Source organism: Cheilinus undulatus, linkage group 12, assembly GCF_018320785.1.
Source record: "Cheilinus undulatus linkage group 12, ASM1832078v1, whole genome shotgun sequence".
NCBI lineage: Eukaryota > Metazoa > Chordata > Actinopteri > Labriformes > Labridae > Cheilinus > Cheilinus undulatus.
The window spans coordinates 6,996,700-7,020,218 of NC_054876.1; the positions used below are offsets into that span (position 1 = coordinate 6,996,700).

General features: G+C 39.6%; 1 protein-coding gene across 1 annotated transcript in view; it reads right to left on the bottom strand.

The window, feature by feature from the left end:
- LOC121519189 (spectrin beta chain, non-erythrocytic 4-like) overlaps positions 1-23,519 on the bottom strand; it is a 73,839-nt gene that overhangs the window by 25,753 nt on the left and 24,567 nt on the right. The window contains exons 3-7 of the mRNA XM_041802017.1: positions 14,568-14,831; positions 9,221-9,454; positions 6,998-7,087; positions 1,767-2,045; positions 70-200 (exon numbers count right to left, since the gene is read on the bottom strand). Of these exons, the coding sequence (XP_041657951.1) occupies positions 70-200; positions 1,767-2,045; positions 6,998-7,087; positions 9,221-9,454; positions 14,568-14,831 (998 nt within the window). The remainder of the gene's footprint in view (positions 1-69; positions 201-1,766; positions 2,046-6,997; positions 7,088-9,220; positions 9,455-14,567; positions 14,832-23,519) is intronic.

The window sequence follows — 23,519 nt, forward strand, 5'->3', positions numbered from 1 at the left end:
AATTGGCCTTATTAAGAACGTATGTGCAGGTATTTGACTGTGCAGGTTTGATGGTGGGTTATAGCTCACCTGTCCGGGTGCCCCAGCTCCAATAGGTGCTGGCATTGCTGGGATAACATGCCTACTGTCTCTGCGTATGTTTCCACTGTTTGCTCCAGAGTCAGGTGAGCCTTCAGCAGCTGCAGCGTGCTCGCCTCATCCTGAGAAACATCAGAATACTTTAATCCTGATATGTAAATCAGAAAAAGGACACTAAGGAAGAATTATGCTACTTAACACTTTAATTACATTCCAAAGGACAGAAAAAGTTAATATCACATTTGCATAAGTATTCAGACCCTTTACTCAGCACTAAGTAGAAGCACCTTTGGCAGCTTTGCACACCTGGACTGGGGGATTTTCTGCCATTCTTTTTGCATATCCTCCTAAACTTAGTCAGGTTGGATGGGGAGCGTGGGTGGACAGCTATTTTCAGGTCTCTCCAGAGATGTTTGACAGGGGTTAAGTCAGGGCTCTGGCTGGACCACGGTAGGACTTTCACAGAGTCATCCCTAAGCCACTGCTGTGTTGTCTTGGCTTAACCTTGCAAATCTGATGGATCTGCCAGACTCAATCTCTGTCATCTGGCAAATCCATCTTGAAAAGCTGCAATCCACAGTGTTTGTGCCGAACCAAACACTGATCAGACCAATCAGCAATGTTTGAGGAGAACGAGGCGGTAGCTATGGGCGGGGTTTAATTGTATTCAAAGCTGTTAGCAAAGGCTGCCTCCAGTGTGGCAATTAGCTCAGATATAGCTTTAGTATAGCGTCAGTTTTATCAGACCTTGACCAGGTTTCTGCATGTAATAAACAATAAAAACAACAACTTGTTAGTGTTAACACTTGTGAGAGTTGTGTGGGGAAGGGTTGTGCGAGTGCTTGTATACAATGGCTGCTAGTGGAGTGATTAGCTTGGACTTAGCTACAGCAGTGGTTTTGTCAGAACTGGAAACATTTCTTTATTAAAACAAGGGCAGAGGGCAGGACTGGTCTGCCTCGGCATGGGTTTGCGGTGGTTATGGGTGGGTTTTTCTGGTGTATACAATGGCTGCTACTGCGTTAGCTATTAGTTTGAATGTAGCTGTAAAAAAGCGGCGGTGTAAATGGGGTTGGACCACATTTCTTTTTCAAACAAAGGCAAAGAGCCACGCCAAAAGCTTGTCTTAGTAGAGAAGATGTTTTTGCATGTCTCTCAACTGGCCTTTGCATCAATTTTACTCACCATGGAGCTCCACCAATAACAATCTAGCAGTGGTAGCATGTCAGCTCAGGAGAAGTGCATGTATATCACCTTTTATTGTCTTGTTGCTCTGATTGGCTGTCATAAATATGACAGACAAAACATTCCACCAATGACCATCAGAGGATTTTTTAAAAAGTCCTGCCCTTCCCAAACACTCTTTGTGGGAGTTTCTCCAGATGGAGATACTCAGGAAATACTGTGGAAATTCAGCAGGAAATACTGTGTAGCAATGCAGCAGATATATGAAACACTCTGTGTGCAGTGTGCTTAGCGCCATGTTGGAAAGTGAACCTTTGACCCACTAAAAGATCCTGAGTGCTGCTGAGGTTTTCACTGAGGATATCTCTGTACTTGTACAGCTTTGCCTCCTACCTAACTAGTCTCCCAGTCCCTGCTGCTGATAGCAGCCAATCAGAATCCAGTATTAATCCACTCCTAAGTATAAAAACAAATCACAGTCTAACTCTGGCATGCACCCATACCGTTCCTTTCTCCTCGTTGGCCAGCTGGAGCTTCTGTCCCGACAGCCATGACTCCACTTTGGCGGCCTCGCTGTAGTACTGCTGAGACTGCAGTGTGGCGTCCAGCATCACGGACCTCCTCTCCGTCTCCAGCTGCAGAACCTCCCACAGCTGTCGAACGTGTCCCGCCCCCTCACGCACAAACTCGACCTCAGGGGTCCTGAGAGAGGCGATGATCCCCGCCCTGTCCAGGACCTCTTCGACACGAGCCCGCCGCCCCGTCAGCTCTCTCTGCAGGGTCTGAAAAACAGAGCATGAGCCACAGAGATGAAGTCTCAGGATTATTTAGAAATTGTGTTTTAGGTTTTTTTTTTCAGCTTTTTTTTTTTTTTACCATTGATGATAAAATTATTTTCCTAAGCTCCTCCCATAACTACCCCCAGTCCTCTGACCTCTTTTACAGTGTGGCCCACTAGACATTTCCAAGCTGCTCAACTCCGCCCACCTCTGCAGCTACCTTTTACTCTTATCCCATGAAAACTCTAATTCACTAAACTTTGAGCAGCTATTACAAGTGTTCCTGTAATAACTAAGCAGAAAGGCCAATTTTAACAGCTTTTCTCCCTTGTGAAATGAAATTCATCCATAAAACCAGGCCTATCCAGGTGTCATTGGGGAAGAGGCAGGGTACACCCTGGACTGGTCGCCTGTCAATGGCCAACATCTCCAGACGAACAACCAGGAACGCTCACATTCACACCTTAGGCAATTTAGAGTCACCAATCAACCTAACAAGCATGTCTTTGGTGGTGGGAGGAAGCCGGGGTACCTGGGGAGAACCCACGCATGCACAGGGAGAGCATGCAAACTCTGCCTTCTTGCTGTGAGGCAACAGTGCTTCACATACACATATTGTGTGTTTAAATTGAAATAAACTCCTTAAAGGTACTCCAAATTTTTAGATTGATCTGCGTGTGTGAACGTAACACGACATTCTTTGCCCAGATTTTATCTGAACTTTTTTGGTGTGAAGATGATTTAAGTGGTTGTGCGGGTGCCAAGCTTTATGCCCTCAAGCCACCACTTTATAGATCCCCTCAGGGAAGAAAAAAACCCAAAAACGTGATATCTTTCATTCGTTCTGCCATCAGACTGCTGAATTTTTTTAGAAGTCAGTTGAATTGAAAAATGTAGTGTATATTTTTATATTCCTTTTTCTTGTGTTCATACTGTAACTCTTACATCTGATGCCTGTTCATACATTCTCTGAATTTAGACGTAAAAATTTACAAAACATCCCTTGTTTATGTTTTCTTTCATTGATTTAACGTTCTTAAATTGTATTTTACATTTGCCAGGCCCTTCTGTGTCGTTACCTAAGGGGCCACATGAGGGGGCCAACGTGCCAGTGAGCCTCTCGGTTAGTGAACTGAGTGTTCATCGATGGTCTCTGACATCCTGCTCTCTGCTGTTTGTTGGTAAATGTGCAGTCTGGGTAGACGGCTGAAACTGAATACCCATTAGGATAAATAAAGATGAATCTGAATCTGATTAAAGGCAGAAACTTTCAGTATAGACGTAGGCTTTGCTGCTTCATCTGCCGTTCATGTGCAAGGTTATAATAGTTTGGGGTTTTTGTTAGCTTTTATTTTGTTTTGATCTTTTGTTTTACATTTCAGTGTTGTTTTTTTAATTAGCTTTTCCTGCTAGGTTGCTAGTTCAAGTTTTTATTGAGCAAAAATGCCTTGTTTTACTTTGGTTTTTATTAGTTTTAGTTTTTTTTTTTTTGGCATTATCAAATACCATTCAGAGGCAAGACCCAAAAAGGCTCTTGACTTTTCATTTCATTCATTCAATTTTGATGTTTGTGTACAACTTAAGACCTAAAATAACCATTGTGTGAAGTATTCTCCAATCAAATCAAGGGATTTTACGTGTCAGTCAGTATGCTGCTGTCAGAGTCTAAAACTGAGGAGATTTTCCCTTTAAATTTTTTTTTAGATTTATTTTTGGGCCTTTTCATGCCTTTATTGGATAGAGAAAGGACAGTGGATAGACTCAGAAACAGGGATGAGAGCAGGGAGGGACATGCGGTAAAGGGCCACAGGCCGGATTCAAACCCAGGCTGCCTGCGTACATGGGTAGCGCCTTAATCCACTCGACCATCTGCGCTCGCTTTTCTCTTTAATTTTATTTCAGTTAGCTTGTAATCACAGAATTTAGTTTTAGTAAGTTTTCCATTTTTTTTACAGCTTAGTTTTATTTAGATTTTTACATGTTTTTTACATTGTGCATCATCCTACTACCTCAAAGCAGCAATATATTGCATCATCTTTGACTATTGTTGTTACAAGTGTTTTTCTTTTTAAGCAAATGTAACATCAAAACCAGAGTTTAACACTCGGTCAGAGAATTAGCGTACATACAGTCTATATAATTGTAAAACTAAAGATGGTAAAAAAAGAGAAGTATTTTCACGACTGTCCCAGGATTCTTAAAAAGTGCACCATCCACTTAGCGAAACTCTGGTTTTTATTCCAGGTCATAAATCTGACATCATATATCCATATAAGTGACCATGTCTTTAACAGGATTGGGTATCATTCAGGTTTTTTCTGATACCAGAGCTAAATTGATGCTTTTTTTTTGCCGTGCCTAAATGGTGCTTGAATTGATGCTTTTGAGAGAAAAAAGTGTTGAAAGTCAGCAGGAGAATAAAAGCTGTCTGTGTTTCATAACGGATTTGCAGAAATATCTTTGTAAGATTCCAGTCCAACATGGGATAACCAGTGTAATTTAACACACCAATTCTAAAACATATTTCTTGCCTTTTGTTGGGTGGCAGGGTATCAAAAAGAAGTATTGATATCTGTGTGAATGGAGCTATCCAAAGCCTGTTTAAAAAACAAATGCATGTGCTGATATAAAGGCTATGTTAACTAACTGGATTGAAACACCTTATGGAGTTAAACAGGGAAAATATTCTCTCTCCAACTCTCTTTCCATTCTATGTGAATGATTTAGCGATACAGATAGAAAGAGCAAACTTAGGTATATGTTTAGATGATGCCTAGTTAGGTATTTTATTATATGCAGATGATATAATCTAACTGGCTGAATCTGAGACTGATTTATAAAGCTAGACTTAGTTAGATCCTAATGATACAAGTGGAGATGGGAAATAAATCAGAGTAAAACACAAACAATGTGTTTTAGAAAGAAAGGTACTAAAAGAAGCACAACTTGTTTTTCTTTTGGTTAGGATGATTTAGAATATGCTGGGGTATATAAATACTTGGGTTTCCTTCTTGATGATTTTCTGACTCATGAGGCTGGTTTAGGGTGTCTCACTGATTCTGCTGGGAGAGAAATGGGATCTGTCTTTAACAAACTCAACTCTATGATGTCTGTGTATCCCCTGTATTGAACTACGTTGCTGGGGTGTGGTGTTTAAAAGACTATAAAAATTTAAATACTGTACAAAACAGAGCTATACGATGCTTCCTCTGGGTTCACAGATTTGCTCCAATCCCAGCTATTCAGGGTGACATGGGTTGAGTACCAGGTGTAATTCAACGTAAATGTGACATGATCAGACTGTGGAATTGATTCATCAAGATGCCAGAGGACAGAATCCATAAAATAGTATTCTTATGGAGTAAAGTAAATAATTCTCCATGGGCTAATGAGGTTTACTCTGTTTTTGATGGGATGGATATGTCGTATATCTACAGGAGTATTCTATCCTGTAATGTTAACTCACTGTAAGGGCTCTTGCTTAAATTTGAAGAAAAATGGCTTGGAAATGTTCTGTCCAAACCAAAACTAAGTACTTATGTGCTGATTAAAAACATATCTATGCCTGAATTGCATGTTTAGATCTTGATTATCTAGAAGCCAAAGACTCTTGCTATCAGAGTTAGGGTCATGTAGTCTTCTTCTGACTATTGGGATCAGTGGATTCAAAAATATCCCCAGAGAAAACAGACTCATTGAGTTATGTGATTTAGCAGAAATAGAAAGTGTCCCATTTTATTTTCCACTGTACCAAATACGCAGCGTTCCAAATTATTAAGCAAAATGGATTTTAGCATCATAAACATTCAATTTTTGTTTTTCAGTTAAACTCATGGATGGTATTGTGTCTCAGGGCTCTTTGGATCACTGAAATCAATCTCAGACACCTGTGGTCATTAGTTTGCCAGGTGAGCCCAATGAAAGGAAAACTATGTAAGAAGGATGTTCCACATTATTAAGCAGGCCACAGGTTTCAAACAATATGGGAAAGAAAAAGGATCTCTCTGCTGCTGAAAAGCATCAAATAGGGCAATGCCTTAGACAAGGTATAAACATTAAATAATTCACAAAAAAAATTAAACGTGATCATAATACTGTGAAGTACGTGTTGATTCAGAGCTCAGACGGGTTCATTTTTTATTGAAATAGCTTTTGATTTCAGTAAAAATGACCTCCTAATGCTGCAAATTAAACAAATGACCATTTTCAGTTCTTTACAACCTATTAAATGTTGTGAAACTCTGTTGTGCATAATAATGTGGAACAGTGCACATTAAGTTTTTTTAATTTATGAAAAAAAAAAAAAGTCATCATTGGGAGGTTTGAAATTTGAATTATGCGCTAACGGCATGATGACTTGAAAATTATACTGACTGCCGACTTTTAAGGAAAATCAGAGAAAAAAATCATTTGCACAATAATTTGGTGTATGTGGTGTATAATGGCCTAAGAGAAGTATTGCTTTATGACATGACTTTGCAAAATCCTGAAATTCTGCAGTTGCTGATGAGCAAAAACAGGAATGGCTGTTTAAATTTTATGTGTTTAAACTTGCTAAATTTGTTTTAAAGCTTTGAAAAGAATACAAAATAGTTTATTTGACTAATTAATTCATCTTTACTTTGTCTCCATCCTCCTTTTCTGTTCTATAACGAAAGAACTACGACGCACTCTGATCCAGGTTTGTTTCAGTTCTTGGTGTCATGTAGGCCGGGCACATGATTGTATGTATGACAATAATTAATAAAAACTTCAGATCTTCTGTGTTGGTATCAGATGTTCTGGTACTGGTATCATGTCAGTATTGTTTTCGATACTCATCCATTGTCTTTATTGGTTCTTTAAAGTTTTTACCCTTTGAGAACGGACACAGTATTGATCTAAAAATTGATGTTTGGTGATCACATATGACACGTTTTAAAGGTTCATATAGAAAGTCTACACGATAAACTCACCTGGTTCTTCTTAACATGCTGCTGCACACTCTGGAGGTTATTCCCATAATCCTTACAGGAGGCCACAGGAAGTCGCTCCTGAATCCACAGCTGTGAGAGGATAACAGACAGGTTAGTACAGTTAAAGACAATAAAACTAATTTAAGCATCTATTAGGGATGTGCTTAGTATGATGCATTAGTTTTTGGTAACCTAAATGGCTGATCATTTGTTAAACTCAAATTGAAAGCTGATGTTATGTAGCAGGTACTGCCTATTAGATAAACTAAGCTAGCTAAGCAGCACCTGCACACCCAGATTAACTCAGTCTTGTAACCATGGTGGATGTGCAGTTTGTTCATCAATGGTCCTGGTCAAAACAGGGTATGTAGTCACCTTAATTTAAAGTGCAAAAAACGTGTGCTCAGTGTTATAGGTCTTAAAGAAATGTTTGCTAGCAGTTTTACTGGTTAATGCAATAACACCATATGGCTTAATATTACAGATGCATCTATACCAATACTAGTATCATGGACCAAGCCTAAGTACTGCACTCAGTATCATTTTAAAGCATTACTTTTGCTTCTCATTCAGTTGGAGCCATGTCTGCAGTTTAGCAACAGTGTTAATAAAAAGTATTCACCCCATTAGAAGTTTTACCCTTTTATTTATTTTATGGTTACTAGAATTTTGCTTTTTGAAAAAAACAAAAATAAAAAACTCTTTAATATAAAATTGAAATCAGATGTAAAATGTAAAATAAGTGACTGCATAATTATGCTTTTTTGACAAAAAATACAAACAAACAAACAAACAAACAAACAAACAAAAAACTCTTTAGTGTCAAAGTGGAAACAGATTTCTACAAAGTAATGCCAATTAAATAAAAATATGTAAAGTAAAATCATGCCTAAATTATTTACCCCTGTGAAGTCAGTATTTAGTCAAGTCACCTTTGACTGCAATCACAGCACTAAGTCTTTGTGGATAGGTCTCAATCTTTAATTTTACTCCATTCTTCTATGCAAAACTGCTCAACCTCTGCCAGGTTACACAGGGATCGGGCATGAACAGCCCTTTTCAAGTCCAGCCACAAATTCTCTATTAGATTGAGGTCTAGGCTTTGACTCGGCCTCTCCAGAACATTCACCTTTAAACCATTTCTGTGTAGCTTTCTCTGTATGCTTTGGGTCATTGTCTTGCTGGAAAACAAATGTTCTCCCAAGCTTTAATCCTTGCAGACTGCCCAGAAGCATCCCCACAGCATGATGCTACCACCACCGTGCTTCACAGTGGGAATGGTGTGTTTGAGGTGATGTCCACCAAACATAGTGTCCTGTCTCATGGCCAAAAAACCCTATTTTGGTCTCATCAGACCAAAGAAGTTTCTTCCATAAAGTCTCCCACATGCCTTTTTGGTGAACTCTAGTCCAGATTGAATCTGAGATTTCTTCAACAATGTCTTTCTCTTTGCCACTCTCCCATAAAGCTTTCATTGGTGAAGAACTCGGCCAACAGTTGTTATCTGCAGAGTCTCTTCCATCTCAGCTGCTAAAGCTTGTAACTCCTTCAGAGTAGTCATAGGTGTCTTGGTGGACTCTCTCACTAGTTTTCTTCTTGCACAGTCACTCAGTTTGTGAGGACGGCCTGATCTAGGCAGATTTACACATGTGCCATATTCCTTACAGTTCATTGTCTTGGAAATGATTTTGTATCCAACCCCTGATTTACACTTTTCAATAACTTTTTCTCTGAGTTGCTTTTGGTGTCCTTTTGTCTTCATGGTGTAATGGTAGCGAGGAATACTGATTAACCGATCCTCATTTCACTAAATGTGTGACTACTAGCACCAGTTGGCTGGACCTCCCTTGAATTATTTAAAGGGGGTAAATATTTCTACTGTCACTTACTTTATCTTACATATTTTTGTTTAATTGGCATTACTTTGTTGATATGTTCCCACTTTGACATTTAAAAGTTTTTTTTTTGTATATTTTTGCAAAAAAAAAAAAAAAAAAAAAGAAACAGAATTATATCAACCATGATTGGTTTATAATATCAATAAAAGTGTAAAACATCCAAGAGGACAGTTATGGTGTCATTAAATACTTATATTTGTACTTGTTTTGTAAAAATGCAGTGTTGATTCATCCCTACAAAATATATTGGCTATCATTCTAAATAAAGGAATAAAAACATGAAATGACAGGATGAAAATGGTCATATAAAAAGAAGTGCTCTCACTATCTCGTCCTCCAGGTCCTGGGCGACTTGGTGCATCTCTTTTGAGGCCAGCAGGATGCGGCGCCTCTCCTTCAGGGGCTCGATGAGGCGGACGATCCGGGTCTCTGCCATGCCTGACTGCTCACCACCCTCCTTGTCGCCAGCCATCAGCCCTTGCTGGGGGAGGCAGACCCCCTGCAGGCTCCCCAGCTCCCCCACATCCCTGTAGAAGTCCCCGATCTGAGACTCCATGGCCTGCAGTGGAGCGAAGAGGAAGGTCATGTTACAGGCATACGAGGGAGGACGGACAAACAGAGCCCATCAGCTGTTTGTCCGTCCAGAACATTTCAGGGTTATGTAATCGCTGCCTCACTTTAAGGAAGAAAAAGCATATGGAGCATTTTTTAATGTCACTGAACCACAACAGCAGCCACGGCGGACACATGTCAGAGCTGAGGGAAATTATATAAACTACAACGGGCTGATGTTTGCAGTCTGTCGCAAACATTAGAAACATTACAGAGTTTACTCAAGATTTCCCTTTGTTTGCTCTGGGTGGAGGTAAAAATAATCTTTTTGGTCAAGCCACAGAGGAGCATCATAAAAACTGAACACACCTCACTACAAGGCCACCGGGATGCAGATACTGGATGGATTTGGTGTCTGGGGAAGAAACTAGAGCATTAAAATAAACAGCCAATAATGTACGGGTGAGCAATGACATAAAAGAAGAGGTTAAAAATAAGGAAATAAATACATCTATCATAACACCCGGGTAAACAACACTGAAGCCTTCAGTGGCTGAAAAATGTATTTTGCACTAAAACAAACAAATTAAAGGTTAAGGAGTGCCTGACGTTAATATAAAGTTTTTCAAAATCCTTTTATTTAACACTAGAAAGGACAGAATTTAAATCCTACCGTGAAAGGACTTCTAGATTACAAACTGTTATCTATAATGATAGGTAAGAACAGAAATACATTTCTTGTGTTGAGATTTTTAAAGAAATAGCACAAAAATATCAATTTTTACTAATTAATGTAGACATTTCCAATATTATCTAATTATTTAATATATCTGTCATCAAATACAGGAAACGGTAATTATACTGTATAGAAGTATACACAGTTTAACTGTTTTATTCTCCTTCTTACTGTTTTCATTTATATTTCTTCCTGTCTCTCCCAAATATTTTAGCTGCTCCAACATTTCTGGTCTTCTAGGTCTCTTTTGGTTCCTGTGTTGCCTGGATTGTTCCAGGTTATTCTGGGTTTTTATTCTTGGTTTTCACTTTTATTCTTGAATCTTACATCTGAGTTTTTATGATGTCCTTCTAACTTGACATAATTTCGAGTTTATAATGTTCTGCTGGGTTTTTATGATGTTGGACTTACATTGCTGGCTGAGTTTGTCATGGGTTCTTCTGTTGGGGTTTTGTCTTTCTCTGTGTTCTGCTGTCTGTGTTTGATGCTTTGTTGAAATTGAGATTCTGCTTACTGTCAAAGCACTTTGTAAACCTCTCTTTTTAAAGGTGCTGTACAAATAAAGTGTATTATTATTATTATTATTATTATTATTATTATTATTATTATTGTTACATAACAACCACTGTATTTAAAGTAGATAATTCATCTAAAACTCGAATAATTGTATCTGATTTGATGATGAAACATTCTATTTTAATCCCTTTTATGGTTAAATAATATCATCTAAAGTATCATAAATAAACTATTTTATAAAAAAAAATTGTTGTCCTGATTATCAGAAAGTTTGTGCTTGAATTTTCCGATAAATCCTGCAGAGCTGCTACCATCTACTGTCATCAATTTAACCAATAATTTCACTCCAACAGCTCAGAGACATTTGTTCTTTTTTTTTCGTGGAGAGGACTTTTATGCTGAACTTGTAAAGCAGATGGATACGCCCGTAAGCAAGCAGCAACAAGAGGCCGGTGCAACAATGGCGGAAGACATTAGCGTGGATGCTGCTAAAGTGCCAGTTTTATCAGAACATTTCAGACCTTTCTTCGTTAAAAGAAGAACAAAGAACAGCAGTGAGTTGTTTTCTTTTCAAAAACAACAAAAGTCATGTGCTGACATGTCTATAGTCGCCACGGTTTGCGTTATGCAGTTCTATATGGAGTTTATTTGGTAGCTGCGCATGCGCACCACGGTAGCGGCAACGTCACGTGTTTTGTTGCTCTGATTGGCCGTAAAGATGTGACAGACATAAAAATGACATTTCTCGACATCAAAGCTTCACCAGAAGAAATGTCACAAGCTAAGCTGAAGCCACACAGCTAAATATATTTACAACGACAAAGCTTATTTTTAATTTTGAATGTTCTTCGTTCTCCGTACTAAAATAAGGAGCTTTAATTAGTAATTATCAGGTAAATTCATTTTACAAAACCATGATGAATGTTTTGAAAACAGCCACAACAGTGCTTTCTGAAATATCTTTCTCCATAACAGCCGGACAGAGGTGATGTCTTTGTATGGTCCCCCCTTAAACCAGCCCTTGATCAGTACCACAGAGGAGCATGTTTATCCTTACTAATAACAGCATAAAACCTCCTCAGCCTGGTTTCATCAAACTACTAAACATCTAAAATTTGTCCAATAGATCGCTCATTTTGTGAAAAACAATGAATGGTAAATAGGTTAAAGCTTTTATAGCTCTTTCCTAGTCGTCCGACTACTCAAAGCAAATAAATGCAGCTGCCACTGCATAAAAATCTATCAGTTTAGGTACAGCTAAATCTGTGCAGTCAAAATAACTACCTATGGTCTTTCCAGGAGTAATCGTAGAGTATTTTCTTCGCCTTCTGACAAAACAACAACCTTGCAAAGCTGATGGATTTACCAGATTCCATCTCTGCCATCAGGCAAATCCATCTTAAAAAGCTCCAATCCACAACGTTTGTGCCAAACCGAGCACTGTTTGGACCAATCAGAGTCAATTGAGGAGAACGAGGCATTAGCTGTAAGTGGGGTTTAGTTGTACTCTAAGCAGTTTGCAAAGGCTGCCTCCAGTGAAGGGTTTAGCTCGGATACAGCTCTGGTCTTACGTCAGTTTTACCAGAACCTGACCACGTTTCTGTGTGAAATAAAGAATAAAAACAAAACTAAAAGCTTTTTATGATGGGAAAGATGTTTTCACTCTTTGACAACCTGCTCCAGGATGAGCATGTGAAAGTTACAGGGGAAAGGGTTGTAAACAACGTCTGCTAGTTGAGTGATCAGCTTGGACATAGTCAGAGCGATATTTTTGTCTGAACTGGACAACATGTCTTATTTAAAACAAGGGCAGAGAGCAACACTGAAAGCTTTTCATGACAGAAAAGATGTTTTCACTTTTCTCCTGGCCAGCTTCAGCACAGGTTTGCGATGGTTACAGGTGTGGCTGTTGTATTCCTATAGTACACAAAGACATAGCTATTAGGGGTGTGTACTGGCAAGAATCTGGGGATATGATACGTATCGGGATACAGCGGTGCCGATGTCGATATATTGCCGTACTATGATCAAGGTGATATATTGTGATATTTTTGTAATTTAACACACACACACACACCCACACCCACACACACACACACACACACACATATATATATATATATATATATATATTTGTATGTATATATGGGTGTGTATATATGTTTATTTATATAAATAATAACAACTATGTAATTTTAAGTTAATATGGAAATGAGTTACGCTATTAATAAAAATGTATTAAAATTATATGTATGGTGTATGAATAAGAAAATACATGGTGTATTCTAAAATTTATGGTCCTGTATCATCTAGACTTTTAACTCTTGTTGTGCAATTTGAAGATGAGGATTTTTCCTATTTGTTGTGATGAATTAAAATGCTTTCAGAATTTTTAAAAGACAAGTGAAAAAATAATGCGATTTGGAGTAGATGTACTAAAATCTTTTATATCTCATGGTACATCAGCTTGTATGTCTTAACGTGGAGCAAAGGTGTTTTGGAGGGAGTCTACGGGAGACGAGCTAATCGTCACGTCCAGCTTTATGGAGGGATGGGATTGTGTTGGGAGGAGATGACGTGACGGACCAGTGTGTTTTTTTTTTACCGTATTACAGAAGCCATAATTCTCAACGACACAACGATGGCGCAGGTCCTTACACATAAAACAAAGTATTGACTGGGTAATTATGGTTACATGAGTAAAAATCAGCGGTAGCTTCAGCAGGCTTCTTTCATGTTAGCTGTTAGCCACTAAGCTATCGCTATGATGTCTCGCACTCGTCGTGTCGTCCAAGTATTTCACTCTGGTGTGGCATAGCTTACAAACAACTTGACTCCTGTATAAGTCTGTACTGTCTTTAATGGTTTGAAAGCCAAAACAAGTCCACATATCCGCTTTGAACGCAGCATGAGCTGTACTGCTGCAAAGGCATGACCAACCGGCTCACTCAGACCAGAAGTCTAGCGCGATCTCGTTGTCTAAGCAGAGGAGAAGAGTATAGAGTCAACTGCTTGCTGCCAGCTGGCGGTGCCTGCGGCCAACTAGTGGTCAGGGGGTGAAATTACACCACAAACTACCGCACCAAGAAAGTAAATTATTAATTGGAAAAATTTCGATACTGCATTTAAAAATATCAATACAGTATTGCGCTGCAAAATATCACAATATATCAGTGTATTGATATTTTCTAACACCCCTAATAGCAATATTTATCTCCATCCAGTCTTGTGGGAGTGATGGGAACAGAGGCTTCTTAGAGAATCAGATTTTTTTTGTCTCAGCTCCATAACAGAGATGACTTTTTGATTAGCCAACAGCTTATCATTTGGTTCTGTTTTGCCTTTTTAAAAAGTCTTTAAAACATGACAAAAAGTATGAAAAAGAAACCATCCCACAAAACAGAGTTGGCTTATGCCACTCCAAAAGGGGCCAGCTCTTCAAGCTGGCTTGTATGTGAATGATGTCATTTTAATGTGAGTTGTTTTTTCATTTAAATTAGTTCCCCACAAGACTCATTTACTAAAAGGGAGGGATGTAATGGTTCACACAGGTCATGGTTCGGTTTGCACCTCAGTTTTGGGGTCACACTATGGCTTAGACTCAGTTCATCAGAGACAAAATGACATAAACTCCCAGATTTATAGTTCTAGGTTTCCCTCAATTATTTCTTTTGGCAGCCTATAGAGAAATGACGAGGCAGGCAAGGGAATTCAGACATCTGGTCGTCACTGAAGACGTATTGATAATGCATAATATGAATGCATGTACTTAACTGTTGACATTCGAATGCTCAAAACACATTGTTCATCTGCAATAAAGTATTGTCCAATCAACCCCAGAGAGACACCTGTCGGAGCTGAGACTCACCTGGAACTTCTGGAGCTGCTCATTGAAGGTGGGCAGATGGTGGGCCTGCTCCAGCTGCGGGGGCTGCTGCTCCAGGTGGGACAGCTGGTTGTCCAGGTCAGAGTAGCTCTTCACCGCTGGCTCAGGCTTGTTGTTCTCAAAGAGCTGGCGGGCTTTGGCCTTTGTGGTGGTCTCCAGGTCGGACCAGCACTCTCTGATCTCCTCCAGTTTCTGCTGCACCACTGAACGCAGCTCTGGCTTCTCCTGGATCAGCTCCTGACCCTCCTGCAGAGACAAAGTCAGCAGATGTTAGACTGGCTGGAAATGACCTCCATCATATCCTCGCATTAATCATCAGTTTTTACACATGTAAAACTTTTCCTGTTTTAATCTAGGCTCTAAAATTCACAACTGGATATGCATGCAATTTAATTTGTGCAATATCACCACATGCCTTTGATGCATTTAGTTTCCCCACTCTTCTGTATTCTGCACATGGCTAACTTTTCATCACTAAAGAGAAGCAGTGTGTAAATATGAACTGTCTTTCTATTATTTACAGAGTTCCCCAGAAATCAAGGTCAGCATGAATAAATCGAACAGGTCCAGATGCTGTTGGAAAAATGTTACAGCAACATGAGTGCGATATTTTGTCACTGAATCAGTGCAGACACGTCCATTCTCGCATCATCCAAAATAATGATTTCAACACCCCTTCTTTTGCATGTTAGATATTACGGCTAACAGATAATAATAATTGGTTTTATTATGCTTTTGTGGTGCTAAAACTCTTTTTATTAGTTCCATTTTCACCTTCCTAAACGCCCATCCATTCTGTCCGCCTGTCTATCCATATCATAGACTTGAGGTGAGATGAGCGTGTAACATCAGCTATTTGGTTACTGAAGCTGTCTTTTGAAGCCAATCCTCGGTGGTCGCCACGTGAAAATGCTGTCTCAAACCAGCTTTAAGTTGGAGCCAAGGAGTGTCTTAAGCCATGTGATAAACAGCTACAACAAGCTGGCTTGCAGTCATATCAGCCACAACCCTAAAAATGCCTAAAATATCCTTCTTAGCAATAAAACCAGTGAGTTAAAAAAAGTTCATCCCCTGTATAATATGCGCCCATAACTGCATGAACTATTCTGACCAAAATGAGTTTTTGAACCAGCCTGTAAACATGATTTAAGTGCATAGAATTTTAAGGAACTGCTTTTTCTGCAGGTTTGCATTGTCTTCATTCTTCAGCTCTGGAGTTTGCTGTTTCATCAATGAAAATACTACAGTTGATACACATCAGACATACAACATTTAAAGCGGGAGGAGCATGTAGTGTATATTACTTGCTGATTGTTTCACAGCACCTGCACTCTAAATAGCATAGCCACAACACATCTTTAACCTACAACGCCATATAGACTGTTTCATATATCCATAGCCTGGATATATTTTACATTTACATGGGGAACCTCCCATAGGAAGCTTTCAGGAAGGTTATTAAAAAATCTTGAAGGTTGATTATGCAAATGTTCTGTCAGTTACATTCATGATGGGCCAATCAGAGTGGCGAAACAAAATGAGCTTGTGCTAACCTGAGCTCTACAGCAGTGTTTCCCACCTTTTTTTTTCTTGGAGCACCCACTACATGCACCTAAGAAAAGCAGAGGCCCCCAAGACCCAAGAGAGAAGGAAAAAGTGACACTATGCTGCCAAAATTCAACATAGATTTCAATTGTCTCACTGATAAAACCCTAAAAAAAAGGCCTATGCATGCTTTTCTTGTTAAAAAAATGTTTGTATTAACTACTTAATAACTGCTTTTTTCATGGCTTTAGTCAGTATTTGCACATCTATATGCAGCTTTAGAGAAGAAAAGCCCACCCTGGGGGATCCAGAACCCCAGGTTGGGAAACAATGCTTTACAGGATAGTGCTATCCTAGTGTCTGGAAGTCAAAGCTTGTTGATGCTTGTGCTTATAGGAGACATACAAAAAAATATCTTCTCTGCTAAGAGAAGCTTTCTGTGTGACTTTTGCTCTTGTTTTTATATAGAAATGTGGTCGAGGTCTGATTAAACTGCTGCTATAATTAAGCTACATCAAAGCTAATTGCTCCATTAGCAGTCACTCATTTCCATTACAGTTTTTTGCAAAATAAAAGTGATATTTTAAAATTTCAAGTAAGCACAATTGGGGAAAGGTGTTTTGGGCATGAGCCTCCTAAATCTCATAAAATATCATCTTGCAAGACTTCACTGCAAGGAAGATAGTCGTCAAAACCTGTTGCATGTTGGCAACGGATGATAGTTCAGAGGGAAAGTCCTTATGAATGGCAAAGGCCTGCAGCCTTACTGCGCAGGTAATCAGTACCCTTTCCCCTCCGTGCTACGCCCATGGGTGGAGATGCCAGGTGAGGGGCAGGTATTATTGTAATGACTCACTGTGATGCTGTCAGAAGCTTGGGTTCTGAATAGACCATCAGATTTCTTGCTTCTAGTCAAAGGCAGACCATAAACAAAGGACTCAGTTGGCTTATTTCCTAATTTGTGGGTCATTAAATATTCTGGATATACAAAAATATGTGCATAAATACTTAAGTATGGGTTTTCATGATATGTCACCTTTAGACAAAAGCCAAACAAATTACTAAATTCAAAATTAGCAAACTATAAAAATCGGTTTAAATACTGAGTGATGAAATGGAATATCTTTCTCTATGACAAGAATGTCTATTTCTGTGTAATCCTTTCTGTATTGTTACCTGACACAATGTCAGTTTGAGCTTTAAACGACAGAAACAATCACATTATTCAGACTTCAGTGGTGGTATTAAACTAAAAGGATGATGCTGCAGCCAATCAAATCTGTATCATGGTGGTTCATGGTTGCTGATGTGATCTCTCTCAGCGGTTCTTGAATTTTAAACCCCAAACCTTAAACAAGGCTCATGTTTAAAGGATATAAAGATCCTCCTTAGAAATGATGATCTGTCGGTTATTTCTTGGCTGAGTGCTTCTTTAATGTCAGTGTTTGCTAGGAGGGATGGTTCTTCTGCTCTGAGAGGATCCTTGCTTCACTCAGTAGCAGAAAACTGTGAAATACACAACCAATGTACAAAACTGTCCACCATTTTAGATGCAAGGATGAAGAAAATATGATCATAAGTCCTGATTAGTTCATTTTAATTCAGATTATGTCCAACAACACTGATTTTAGACCAATCTGTTAAGTTTCATCTACTGTCTTCACAACTGGAGTACTGCTTCATTAATTTATAGCACTGCTCAGAAAGCACTTTGACAGAGAAACATAATTCTCTTTAGGTGGTGCCAAGGTGGAGTAATGATGTAGCAGATACAAATAAAATCAGACAGATATAAAAAAACCCCATCAATTTAGGCCACAGAGGTAAGAATGAAAGAGGGGATAAAATAAAAAAGGGAAATTCACAATATTGAGAGGGAAAAGGGCTAGTCTGAGCAATGTAATGATGAAGGATTTTCCAATTCTTTAAAGTCACCTTGATGAGGAGAGGATGGAGGAGAGAGGAGCTCAGACTGAGGAAACATCTGTCTATCCTCCATGAAGTCTTTTGACTGAATGTGATTGGTTTGGAGGCGAGGTACCTGCTGAAAGCTGCATCTCAGCAGAGTTCATGACCGTTTCTCACATTTTATTCTCACTGCACAAATCTGCTTAAATTATAACTGTTTAACAAAAACAGTTGATATCTACAGCGCTTATAAAAAGTATTCACCCTCATGGACATTTTATCCTTTTACTGATTTTATAAATCAATCATGGTCTATATAATTTGGCTTTTTTGACCAAGAAAAACTACAACAAACCCTCTCTTAATGTCAGAATAAGTGATTACATAAATATGCCCTCTTTAAAGTGACTAATGTAATTCAACAGAGTTAAGGCCAATTGGTGCTAGAAGTCTCCCAATTGAAATGGGGATCCCTTGAGTGCAGTGAAAGTGTCTAGAGGGATTGTAGTTTAAAGACACCTGTGTCTGGAAGGTCCAGTCACTGTTTAATCACTATTCCTGGCTACCATTACACCATGAAGACAAAAGAAAACTCAGAGCAACTCAAATATGGTTATTAAGTCAGGGGATGATACATAACAAAAACTTAGGCACTGAACATCCCCCAGAGTTCAGTTAAATTCATCATCAAGAAATGGAAGGACTTTTGCACATGTGTAAATCTGCCTAGATCAGGCTGTCCTCACAAACTGAGTGATCGTGCAAGAAGGAGACTAGTGAAAGAGACCACCAAGACCCCTTTGACAATTCTGAAGGAGTTACAAGCTTCAGCAGCTGAGTTGGGAGAGACTCTGCAGACAACAACTGTTGGCCGGGTTTTTCACCAGTCAAAGCTTTATGGGAGAGTGACAAAGAGAAAGCCACTGTTGAAGAAAATTCAGATTCAATCTGGACTAGAGTTCACTTAAAGGCATGAGGGAGACTCCATGGTCAAGTGGAAGAAAGTTCTTTGGTCTGATGAGACCAAAACTGAGCCTTTTGACCATTAGACAAGAACATCAAATGCTGTACATCACCACAAACACACCATCCCCACTGTGATGCATGGTGGTGGCAGCATCCTGCTGTGGGGATGCTTCTCAGCAGCCAGCCCTGAAAGGCTTGTAAAGGTAGAGGGTAAAATGGATGTGGCAAAATAAAAGAAAATCCTGGAGGACAATTTTATTCAGTCTGCAAGAGAACCATGAGTTATTGTCCAGCAAGACAATGACCTGAAATGCAGAGTGAAAGCTACAAAGAAATGATTTAAAGACAACAAGGTGAATGTTCTAGGGTGGCCGAGTCAAAGCCTAGACCTTAATCTGATAGGTTTGTGGCTGGACTTGAAAAGGGCTGTGTCCCCCCCCAAAAAAAGCCAAATTATATTGACCATGATTGATTTATAAAATCAATGAAAGGTAAAACATCCAAGGGGGTGAACACTTTTTGTAGACGCTGTATCACCTCAGATACACCTAAAACCTCCATGCTACATTAAACCATAAAACTGTGGATTTTTTAATCACACAGTAGATAAACAGGATTATTCCAGAAGGCCACGGTAAGAATAACATTTCATAGTGCTGAGAGTGAGTGGCTTAATTCAGTTTTGTCCCCAAAAATAGCTCAGGAAAACACAGCACCATGCCAGGGCTGGAGCCTCCTGCTTACAGAGAGGCAGGTGTGTGGAGCAAAGTTTGGCCTGGGGCTGACCTAAAAATCATGCATGGCAGGTCCAATAAAACCTGCTTCTGTCCTTCATCTGTGCTCCTCCTCATGCTGTCCATCTTTATCTCTGTTCAGGGTGTGATGACGAAGGCATGAGTCTGTCGTGTTTGTAGTTGTGTCAGTGAAGCTCTGATGGAAATGGAGACTTTGAGAAAAAGGAGGTGTTTGCCTTCAGTGACAAGATTTTTTACATTTTTGCACCCAGTGCACGAACTGAATTATTAGCACAGTGTTGTGAATAAAAAACGCCTTAAATTCCTGCAGATCTGTTGGTAATTTTTCTAAAAACAAGCACTGATGCACCACACTCCTCCATAACTAATGATAGTGGGTGATGCATTCATTATCGAGGAGGCTTGTGTTGTAATAACACCTTTGCACATGATGGATTTCCTCCTCTTAATTCTGCTTTATCGTTCACACAGAGCTGGACCTATATCCTATGGCTTTCATAATGCAGTGCTGCATTCCTCCTCTTGGCACAGACTCACTGCTTAACTGCTGCTAGCGCTCACTCTCTCACATCCCTCTCTCTCCTATTTCCTCTCAGCCTCGCTCGCCCTCTCATAATGCAGAGCCAGCAGAAAGCAGGTCTCTCTCTCTCTTTCTCTCTTGGCTTTACTGACACACAGAGTGAAGCAGAGGGAGAAGAAATCAGAGAGGGGGTGGAGAGGAGAAAGGAAAAGGAGGAAGACTCAGAGGTTTGTGGAACAGGAAGGAGGCTGCGGGTGTGAGGCTGCTTCAGCCCGGGCACAGTTGGATCCGAAGGGCATCTGTGGAGCGAATTTTTCGAGGCGGTCATGGCTGACATGGTGTGATATTTTAATGGCTTCCATGTATGAATCATGCTATCATGGCAGGATTGTGTTGCCAAATTCTGCAGGCTTTCTGTTAATGCTGATGCAGCAAAGCAATAGTGGGTGGGACTGAAGAGCTGCTTTGATACAACTGGCACAAACAACAATGTACCCACACCTACTGTATGCATAGAAGAATCACTGTAAAACCCATGCTTTTAGCTGCAGAACAGATGTACTAAAGCAAAACCAGGAGATGTTTTAACACTGAGAACACAGTCTTATTCTAATTAAGTCAGCCAGAGTCAGAGCAAATAAATGATCTCTAAATGAAACCTGTCTTTGACACCATGTAGTCCCTTCAGCCCAAATCAAACCAGGTAACTGTTAGCGTTAAGTAGACAGGACTTCACAAACACATCCACTCTTTTACTCTTCATACAGTGATGGAAAAGACAATACTCTTCCTTTTTGATCTGATGACTTGAGTCAATGATTCCCAAACTGTGTTAGTGTGTATAGTGTGCACGTTTCATCTGGTAAAAGTCTCAGAAATAAGCATAGCAATGTCTCCATAGTGGGCAAAATTCCCCTTGCAGAGCAGAAAAATTGACCAGATTCCATGTCTGTCATCACGCAGATTTATCTTGGAATTCTTCAAGCTGATATCCTTGTTCTCGATCGGAGACTGTGAGAATGTGGCAGTAAACAAGCAGTTAGCTCAGATGCAGCTATAGCTGCAGTTTTATAAGAACTGCACATTTCTTTATCACAGAAGAGAAAAGAAAGACGCTGACAGCTTTCCTTGTTGGAAGAATTAATTTACTAACTGACTCCACTGATAGTGAAAAATTATGATTCAGCTCCTGCAAAGCTCATGTTATGGAGCTTGCTTCTCAGCAGCTGCACACGTCTTCCACCTCGTATATCTTGTTGCTCTGATTGGCTTGTGACCGATATCATATTCATCCAATCATCATCAGAGTATTTTTTAAAGGTTCTGAGGTCTCATTTAAGAACACTGCAGAAACGGGGAAGACCTGACGGTAAAATGTGCACACCTGAAACACACCTGAAAATTTCCACATTCCACGCCAGCTCTGCCACACTCCACAGCACCATTGTGTTGCTCTGACCCAATGCGAGCAACCTTGCAGACTCTATAGCACTGCGCAAGGAAGCACAGCCATGATCAGTTTGACACAAGGGGGCAGAGGTCACAAGGGAGCTATGAGCTCACTCAGGAACAGCATGTCAACAGCAGATTATTTTGTGTTTTCATTTCAACATGATTTCATGATTTTATTGCTTCTGCCTTGGGTGAGTACATTTTTATGTTAAAAGGCTTAAAGTTTGAAACAAAGGATATTTGTGAACTGAGGAAAGTGAACTTTTCCTCATAAATGGTGCTGTTATAGCTCTGTGACCCACTGACCTCCTGATGACCTTTAGCATGTGCTGCAGGATGAGATGTAAAGTTGATATAGTGATGATTTATGATCAGGAGTCCAGGCTTGTCACTTCTGTGATTTACAGGGGCTAGACTGGAGCGAGGGCGATTCACTAGACCCTGTGCTAAGCCCCTCCCTGGTTACTGTTGCAATGCCTGTCAAGCTTTCACATCCGCCATGATGTGTTCCACTGTATAAATCAGGAACTCTGAAGGAAATACTATCAAATCTGTGAAGTACCAGAGAAGGAGAAAAACGTCCACAACACACTTGTGAAAGCTACATTCATGATATCATTTGTTGACAGAGAGTGAGCAGATATAGCATAGCATTAGGCTCAATACAAATAGCCAGCATATGGCTAAAAAAGGCAGCAAATATTCTTGAGATAAAGACTGAGGACTTCATGGAAATTATCTTCGGTGATGTTAAAACTACTGAAAACTGCAGGAAAACGATGGCATGGATGGATTTTGATTTAATCATTGATGGAGGATGAAGCTGAAACCTAGAGGACTGCAGGCAGATTTGCAAATAAACACGACGAACTTCTGCTTCAACTGATTCCTTGACTAAAGGACAGAGATTTTCACAGTGGACATTTATCTTTCTCTTCCACACATAAGCCACCATGGTTAGATTTTATAGTTTAAATTAGTGAACAGCTGCAGAAGTCGAGATCTTCAGCTTATGAAGAATAAGACGGTAAGACCCCAGTTTTTATTGAAAGGCTAAGTTTTAATGTGGTGTCTGATGAGAACTGACTACTGGTTAGCTTTCATTGTAATAGTGTTTTCTCCAGAGGATGTTATTTAGCTGTTGTATGGTAGAAACTAACGGGCTAACATGAAGCTAAGTGCTGGTGTTAATGTGTTAAATGCAGCAGCGTATGCTGTAATGGACTATATGTATGTAGGAAAGAGCTGATCACGTTTTCCATTCTGTTTGGTTGAACAGCAAACATACAGAGAGAGGAAATAATGACGTTTAATAGTCATTTTCACTGTCTGATCATGTTTAATTTGTGTGAACAGGAAGGCTGTAGCAGGGAAACAACAGCTCAGGTTTGCTATCAGGCTCAGTTTTTACAGTCTGTGACTCTGGTTAGAACTCAGACAGAAATATGTGACCCATCAGAACAAACACAGTGAAACAGCATAGCTCTTGTACAGCAGAGTAACTCAAGATATGATCACGTTTTAAACTAATGTTGTGTTAGCTTTAAAGTTTGTTCATTTTAGCCATTTGCTAACTGAACTTAATGGCTGCCTCTGTTCATGTGGTCTCAGTTTTCCTGTTTCATTCATATCTGATATCTCTCCTCTTTGTTTTTTTTTTTGTTTTTTTTTTTTTGGCTTTGTGAGAGTGAAAAATTTAGCACCTCACTGTAAAGATTTGGAGGTCCCATAAGCTCACGGCTGCGGTACACTGGAGTCTGCTGAAAGCTTGTCAGGCCTCCCGTGCAT